Source organism: Lygodium microphyllum, chromosome 5, assembly GCF_053477565.2.
Source record: "Lygodium microphyllum isolate KBCC chromosome 5, Lygodium_microphyllum_v1.1.10, whole genome shotgun sequence".
Taxonomy (NCBI): Eukaryota; Viridiplantae; Streptophyta; class Polypodiopsida; order Schizaeales; family Lygodiaceae; genus Lygodium; species Lygodium microphyllum.
The window spans coordinates 51,797,639-51,806,557 of NC_141139.1; the positions used below are offsets into that span (position 1 = coordinate 51,797,639).

Genomic DNA, 8,919 nt, shown 5'->3' on the forward strand with positions numbered 1-8,919 from the left:
AAAAAGAGTAACTTCCCATTTTATTTTTGTGGGCAAAGACCTCAGAACAAGGATGGAATGTAAGAAGTTCGAAAGAGAATTATATTTTACTATATTTGGAAAATAATACTATGTCACATAAAGATATTTTTTAGGATGTAAGAGACTTGTAACTTTTCATTATTTAGTAGTATTCACTACACTCTCTTCATCTCTCCAACTTCTCCAAGCTTTCATGGCTACTCTCGCCCCTTTCCTCTCAATCTTGTGTTTCTCCATTTTACCTTAGTTGTCTATATTTGAGAACAATATTTCAATAAAAAATTAGATACGAACTTCACTAAACCTCCCTCCCTCCCTCCCCCCCCTCTCTCTCTCTCTCCATTTTTCCCATGTTAACAAGAAAACATTGCAAAATTTTATCTAAGCAACCTACATGGTCATATCCTCTCTCACTTCCTCTTCGCTTTACTATTTTATCCCTCCTTTCCTATCACTCTCACATAGTTCTTTTTCACCAAAAAGTAAAAACAAAGACAAATAAATATACATAAAAAACTTACATCCATGTTTTCTATTTCTTATATGTATATTCATGGCAGTGGAAGCAAAAGGGCTAATATGTATAAAAATGGAGGGAAGAAGAGCCTTAACCTTGAGCTATGGGTTGGTTCAATGTTGCAAGTTTCACCAATGAGTTGAGCAAGGGAAAGTCTCATCCTCATGTAATTTTTAACATTGCCAATGTATGCACCAAAATGTCCATCATTAAATATTATTAGGAATAGCCATAGGAATTTTTGTCACTATGGATATTCCAATGTATATATCTAAAGTTAGGATTAGCAATAGAATGTTAGAAATGTGATCATTTATGAGCTATGTAGTTGATCTCACTAAATTAGGAAGTGACATCAAAGAGAGTGCAAGAGTAAGAAAGATGGCTAATGACATGAAAGACTGGGGTGAGCTAAGGTACTTCATGGGCATTGAGCTCATAAGAACATTGAATAGTATATGGTTGGTGTAAAGACATGTTGGCAAATTATGAGATGGTGGAATGCAAGCCAATATTGATGCCAGTTGAGCAAAATGAAAGTTGAGACCTTTTGTGTGCGATGTTTTAGAGGACCCACTACTACACATGGAAATTGTTAGATGTAAAGAGTGGGCTAGGGGTTACCCTAGGTGTCCTGAATGTGTGATGTGCTTTTCCATTTCCTTATAAGGTATCTAGAGATCTAATTTGAGTGTATAAGCCTCGTTGTGTGTCTAAATCTTTAAACCCTTTTTCGCTCTCTTCATTTCCCATCAATGAAAGCTTCTCTTCCTTTCTTGATTTCTTCTTGCTTGAGTCCCTACCTAGTCACACATTGATAATCCAATTTTGTTCTCTTATGACATACTCAAACAATGGTTACATGTGAGGTAGGTTGAATTTGTAAGCTACTTCATGATTTGGGATATAAGATGCCCAAGGCTATCACATTGTATTGTGATCATAACATGAGCAACATGCGGTTGGCAAATAATCATGTGTTTCATGCAATGAATAAGCTATTAGGTGCATTATCATTACATAGAGGACATTGTAGGTTATAGTAACTTAGTATATGTTCGCATCGGCCATCAAGAGGTAGGTGACCTTTTTAGAAAGTCATTGGGTGTAGAGCTGAAGCTATACAAGTTTAGGGTCTACTTACACCTACACAACATTAATTTGAGCTTGACGGGGAGTGTTGAGATAGCAAGCTCAACATATGAGAAATAGAGATATTGATCTATCTACTCCACTGGCTTGTGCTAACATGATTTAAGGGATGTGGTAGTGATCTTCATTATGGATGTAAAAACGGGTGGATACACATATTACACTTGGTGTACTGATAGCTAGCACATCATATGTGTATTGTTAGATTGGTACATAGTGTTTGCACATGCGTAACCCCTAACACTCTATTCTAGAAAAGAACGTACAAGATAAGAAGAAGAACTAGTTTGCAAGCATCTGTGCATATGAGAGACAATGAAAGAAAGAGCTTCTTGTATCGATGTGCCTAGTGAGAGACAAAGCAATAGCACAAAGGAGTGCATATCCCCTATGGCTCGTGCACTATCACATCTAGAAAACTCTAAAAGAGCTTGATCGGCAAGCAGGCTAAGGGGGGGGGGCAAGGGGCATTGCACCCATTTGCACTCGTAAAGATGATGTATAGGGCTAGAATTGCATCGCACTCACAAAGCTCCATCTACATAAATACTAACATAGATATCATTGTGAAATCAAATGCTCATGATGTGTATAGCAATGGCTAGAGGACAATAGGTTCCACGCGCTAGTGTGTGCTACAATAGGCACATGGTGCATGTTAACCAAAACCAATATTGACCTCAACATTAGTGTGGCTAATGGTGCAAGTCATAGAAATCTACACATTATAAAGTAAACCGATGATGAGGCTTTATCAATCCAAGTCCTCATCATGGCAGCAAGCAAAACAAAGTCCAAAGGCAACCAAGCAAGACTAGACACCTTTCGGATGAGAGAGAGAAATGCTGAAGTATGCAATAGCGAATTGTTTTAGGTGTCATTGTCAATAATTTCAAGGGTTTTTCTAGTGGTGGTTGATAGACTTGATACACAAAGGCCATGTATATCAAGAGGCTTGAGATAATTCAAGTTTGGTATTGGGTTAGGGTTCAACGAGAAGGTCTCCTTTGCCCTTTGACCGGAAGGGTACACTTGGGAAAGTAGCATGCCCTTGGAATATATTAAGGAAGAAGTCCAAATTTGATTGGGCCCGCTCAAGTAAATAATTTGGGTGTCCCTTCAAATTAAAGCAGCGATAACGAATTGGGTAAAATACATGAATTCTAGAAGATGCATGTGAGGGGGAGGGTTCTCGCGTCACAATCACAGACCATCTGGAGCACGTGGCACCCCCTAAATTTCAAAGCCGCGTCCTGGGACGTGCGTATTTGTTATTCAATTCAATAGTAGTATGATTGCGGCCCTTTAAACAATAGTAGTAATGAACCAACCATAATAATAGGAAGAGTCCTATTACAACAGAACAACCATAATAATAGAAGGTGTCTGGAGACTCGGATCCTATATAAAGGGGATCGGGGCAGCTTGGTGGATACTCGAGCTAGATCTGTAAGTAGAGAGAGAGAGAGGCGGGCTTGCAGTAGCTATACGGGCCAGGGTGTGTTTGTGGCAGAATAACAGTCTAAGAGGTACGTATAAGCGAATTACAACATGGCGAAGGTGGTAGAGGTGTTCGACGTGCCCGTGAAGCATCCAGCGTCCCGCATGTGGAAAGCCCTGGTGGAGGATGCCCACGTCACCCTGGTGACCGCCGTGCCTGGCATCTACCAAAGCATAGACCTCAAGGAAGGCGCTACGTGGGCCACGCCCGGGAACCTGGCCTACGTCAAGTTCGGCAAGAACATGGGTAAGATGACAGCGTACTAATATATATACACACGCTCCGGTCAGTACAAGGAACTCTCTTTGTCTCTGGTGGGGAGATAATTGGGATTTGGGCGGCGGGGCGGGGCGGGGCGGGGCGGAAGAGAGTGAGAGAGAGAGAGAGGGGCTAGTAAGTGGGCGTGTGTCAGTGTGTGTGGGTGTGCAGGTGTTTTGTTTTGAAAGAGAGAGAGAGAGAGGGGGGGGACGCGACAATGCTCGCTCTACGCCTGATTCCGCGATCAGTGCAGCAGATCTTTCAATGACTAATAATACAGCAGAATATCCTTCGACTAGCACGATTATTTCAATGTATTGGCGCGCCTGCAGGTGACTTCCATGGCTTCAACTTCGTGAAGAACAAGTGCGAGCACGCGGACCGCAACACCCGTGAGGCGACATGGAGCATCGTGGAAGGGTGCGGCCTAGGCACCCACTGGCGCAACTTCCATCACACCATCAAAATTACGGGTGCGGCTGATCACGCAGGCTCCTGTGTGGTCCACCACACCCTCCAGTTCGAGAGCATTGGCGACCATAGCCTTCTTGAGGTGTACAAGCGCAAGGCCATCGAGACTACCCATGGCATCGCTGCTTTCCTGGATGCCAACCCAAACTTCGGCTGCGTTGGCAACTGAAGACATCTTCTAAGATACAGGCACGACAGTCTACCTTATATACTAACTAATAAAGGTCGTGCCCTAACTCCCTCATAAGGATCCTCCACTGTAACTGCAGCTGTGGCTTCTTGACTTTAGTCTCACAATGAAACGATGACTTCCTGGAGTGCTTGTTGCAGCTATACATGTCTCACAAGATGGTTTAAGCCCAATAAAATGCCAAAAGCCTAGCTTCGTAAATAAGTAATTTTTGTGGCACATTGATAAGTCGTAATAGTCGAACGACAAAATGAATGGGAATTTCAACAGATAGTATTAAAGGACACTAGTGACAACGAATGAGGCCCATGGACACCCATATTGACGACGTATTTGTTGAGCTTTGAAAGAAAAAAACAGCTTAGAAGTGTGTCCAACCTCATGCTAAGCAACGTATCACATGACACATATCCAATATTGCGAGTATTTCACAAAGAAAATATGCAATTTCAATTCGGCACCTTTACCTGTCGCACTCCAATTACAATTCTTACACAACGATTTAAATGTGTTACAATTTCATGCATTGATAAATGTGCAAATGGACGTGCTAAATTTTGGCCAAAAAACCCAAGGAGTTGCTAGTTATAGAACACAATTTCGCAACTAGTAGGTCTCTTTTCTTTTTTGGCGCCTCTTTTTGCATGTTGATGGGGCATTGTTTTCAACAATACATAGAAAAAAATACCTATGTTCAACTGCCGATGTGCATGTATAGCCTAGACTACCTTTTACATTTGTCTAACTTATGTTTATCCACTCCCCACCACGATTTATGCAAGAAAAACACAAACTAAACTACCAAAGCTATAAAATCACATGATAAGAGAGTAATAAATGTTCAAATTCTTCAAGGAACTTAAGAAACAAGAAGTGGAGAAGTAAGAGGAAGATTAGAAAAATACTCAATTTTGGTATTGAAGAAGAACCTCCCCCACTTCTTTGTCAATTCACGTAGCACTCCTTTTCTTGGAGATAGATTTCAATAAATGATGAACTTCAATCCCATGTCTAGCCTCTATGTGTTCAAATGCCTCCGATCTTCTTAATTATTTCTTGTATCTGCATATTTTCATTAATGAAAATTTTAAATGCGTATCGTCATAAAGTATTATAGAGAAAGAGTATCTTATTTTGGCTATTATTTGTTATATTACCTACACAATTATCTGTGCTATGATATGCATGTTTATTTGTTTCACTATATATGTGTTTATGTGTGCTGTTCTCTATTGATAATAGATGAAAGCTACAAAATTAATGTATTTTTAGTTGCATGTGTGGTCTTGTATTACATTCTAGCAGATTTGGAAAAGTACCCAATTCTGGTATTGAAAAAGAACCTCCCCCACTTTTTTGTCAATTCAAGTAGCACTCCTTTTCTTGGAGATAGATTTTAATAAATGACAAACTTCAATTCCCATGTCTATCCTCTATCTATTCAAATCTCTCCTATCTTATTTCTTCATTGTACTTGCATATTTTCATTAATGAAAATTTTAAATGCATGCAGTCATAAAGTATTATAGAGAAAGAGTATCTTATTTTAGCTACTATTTGTTATATTACCTACACAACTATATGTGCTATAATATGGATGTTTATTTGTGTCACTATATATGTGTTTATGTGTGCCGTTCTCTATTGATAATAGTTGAAAGCTACAAAATTAATGTATTGTTTGGTGTAGTTGTATGTGTGGTCTTGTACTACATTCTAGCTGATGCAATATATTCGAACACAATAGAAGCTTATCGAAGAAATAAAGTAAGGTCAAGTAAAAGTTTTCTCTATTACAATAGATGAAAGCTACAAAAAAAATGTATTGTTTGGTGTTGTTGTATGTGTGGTCTTGTACTACATTCTAGCATATTATGCAATATATTGAAACACAATAGAATCTTATCTAAGAAATAAAGTAAGGTCAAGTAAAAGATTTCTTTCATGTGTAAGAGAAAAAAAAAACTAAAAATACTATGAAAAAAGCGAAGAGAAAGAGCAACAAACAGAAAGAGAAAGTTCTAGAGAACCTCAAAAGAATAAGTAGCAAAATAAAAAAGAAAATGATGAAAAAGAAGAATTGAGAAAAGAGGAGAAGGGATAATGTATACATGGTTTAGGATATAAAGAAGAACATCCTTCTCTTCCTCATTGGTGTATGCAATACTTTTTTACTTGGAGATAGAAGGAAATAGCTTCTCTCTTGTGTCTCCATGTTTTTGCCCTCGAAGTACTTTTCTCTCTATTTGATCTTTCAGTAGTACGGCTTTCAAAAAACTTAATGTGACTACGCTGTGTTTTATAATATTTTATATACCAAATGCATGTTTAAATTTGTGTCTACAACCACCACTAAATGTGAGTATAAATGTGTTTGTAAAAAAGCTTTTAATTTGTAAATACTTATAAACATGTCTATAAATTCCCATAGGATTGGTTATGAACATACTCAAAACTCTGCTTATAAATGCACTCATAAAGTTGCTCAAAAACTACGCATAAACTTCCTAATAAGCATGCTAGTTAACATACTTATAAATTAAGACGAGGCTAGAGGTGCAATTTTAAATGTGAAAAAGAAAGTTGTGTGCACCTATGGTTGGCCCTAAACATGGGTTAATGGTGGTGAAACTTTTTGGTGCATTTACAAGTGTATTTAGTTGTTTGTGTGATAGTTTTTAGTGGCTATGAGGATAAACATGATTATTCTTTCATTGTGTTGTAGTGGTAGAGTATTATGTGCTTTATTAAATGGCATACTAAAGAATCCCATGAAGAACAAAAAGATAATGACCTAGAATGAAGTAAAAGATCCATATATTCTATCTTTTAAAGTCACATCATGCACTTTGAATAACACTATAAAGAAAGAAGGTTCTATGCTTGAAAGTAGATGCTTATTTTTTAATAAGAAAAAAAAAGGTGGTGCATCTATGAGTGTCTTTAAAATTTTCTATCTATACAATGTGGTGACACTGCATGTTTATTGAGAGAGAAGCATATGAACCCTATGTATGCAAGGGTTGATAAGGGTAGTTGGGTGTGAAAGGATTGAAGGGTAGGGAAACCCCTAACCCTAGCCATCTAGAGGCTATTTAAACAACTTAGAGCTCACGCTCAATGTAAGAGAGTGTAGCAATTGTACTTGTGAACAATACATTAAATAAGATCTTCTTCTTATACTTGAGTTCTCTCTCCCTCTTGTGCATACCTTCTCATGCTCTTACTCTAATAGTGCAACATGGTATCAAAGCTAGCTCTGATCCAACAAGCTTGCTTCAACTTCATAATTTTCCACTAAGTGAACTGCAAGAGTATGCTATTTTTCTCATAATACCTTTTTACATCCATAGATGCTTGCCATATTCACCTCTATTGTTGGAGGACCCTGGAAGAGAAAAATAGAACATTTTAGCTCAAGATTTATTCTAAAGATTTGTTCCCTAACTCATGGTGTAGCATCTTGGCATGTCAAATGTTGGGGGTAAAGGCGCCTCCACCTAGCCGTCCGTGTATTACTACACTGACACTACCCACCATTGCACACTGCAGGTGGCGGGCACCTACCACAGTCACTTATTCTTGATTCTTTTAGTGACAGTTTGAATAAAGGAAGGCCCGGCCACACATTGTGGTTGTTGGAGTTTCCACTTTTATGTCTCTCTCTCTCTTGGCTCTTGCTCTCCATCCGCCATAGCTCTCACCGCCAAGCTTCTTCCTCCTGGGTTCCATTTCCCTTTCAACTAGTATAAAAGAAAAGGCATTGGAGCTTTCCCGGCATTCTCTTCAGGCCGGATTTAAAGAGCTTCAACCCGAGCTTCAAAGGCAACCATGGCACCTTGATTTGTAGGTATGTTTTGATCTCTCGTCTCCTCTTGGAGCTTCCAAACCTTCATTGGCTTCTTCCCGAGCTGCATTGGAGCCCCCTTGACCTTGCCAAGTGCCATCGAGGGGTGTTATAGATCCCCCATCCCCTAGGAATAGACAACACAATTTTTGGTGCATTTTTAGGGGGTTGGGCTGATCTACTCCCCAGCATTTTCCTGCTTCTCCTCACGGCAACCTTCCTGAGCATTGCTTGACTCCCTAGCATTGGTACTTGAATCTCAGTGATCGATTTGTGTGCTTTTCCCTTCAGCCCTTTGCTGTATACATAGTCCCAGGACTGGCAAAATAGGGCAGTGCTTGACATTTACTGTTTAATGCTTCTTGGCATTGCCTGTTTGATGCTTATTTGTGCCCGATGATGCCGTGATGTTATGGGATGCTATGTCTATGCTTTGGGATTGATTTGGGATTGATTTGGAGCAAATTTGAGCACTGCTTTAGCTTCATATAATAGTAAATTGCTTGTTGTAATACAGTGGGCTAAAGCGCATTTACTTGGTGTATGCATTGGTTTATGGATAGGGGGTGCTTCCTAGAGGTTTGAATGATCATACTGATGTAACTGGAGATTGTCAAATGCTTCTTCTTTGTTTGGGAATGCTTTTGAGCTTGTATTAAGCTCTGACTTAGTTTTTCTTCACTAGAATTTGGCTTCAGTTGGCATGCTTTGGACTGGTCTATGCCTATTGTCACTGCTTCAGATTTAGGCTTCTTGCATTTATTCCTTGGTCAGATATGGATGCCACTTGGTTTGCCCATGCTTGACAATTACTTGGAGATTTATCTTCAGATGTATTTGAGCATTTTGGATCTACTGGGCATTACATTTGGTTGTCAGTTACATACTCTTTGTATGCTTTTAGCTGGCTTATGCTTTACGGGTCTGAGATAGCTTGGGATTTATGCTCTTGATGTACCCTA

The 8,919-nt window shown here is 39.2% G+C and overlaps 1 protein-coding gene across 1 annotated transcript; it reads left to right on the top strand.

Moving 5' to 3' along the window:
* Nucleotides 1-3,113: 3,113 nt before the first annotated feature.
* LOC148035821 (major pollen allergen Aln g 1-like) lies at nt 3,114-4,237 on the top strand. The gene is made up of 2 exons (XM_087677835.1): nt 3,114-3,437; nt 3,782-4,237. The coding sequence occupies exons 1-2, from the start codon at nt 3,242-3,244 to the stop codon at nt 4,087-4,089; spliced, it is 504 nt and encodes a 167-aa protein (XP_087533961.1). The 5' UTR covers nt 3,114-3,241; the 3' UTR covers nt 4,090-4,237.
* The last annotated feature ends 4,682 nt before the right edge of the window (nt 4,238-8,919 follow it).

Bases quoted from the DNA above. Each gene is read 5' to 3' on its own strand.
- LOC148035821 (XM_087677835.1), top strand. From the start codon at position 3,242: ATGGCGAAGGTGGTAGAGGTGTTCGACGTGCCCGTGAAGCATCCAGCG. The intron at 3,438-3,781 runs GTAAGATGACAG...GCGCGCCTGCAG, and splicing joins CAAGTTCGGCAAGAACATGG to GTGACTTCCATGGCTTCAAC.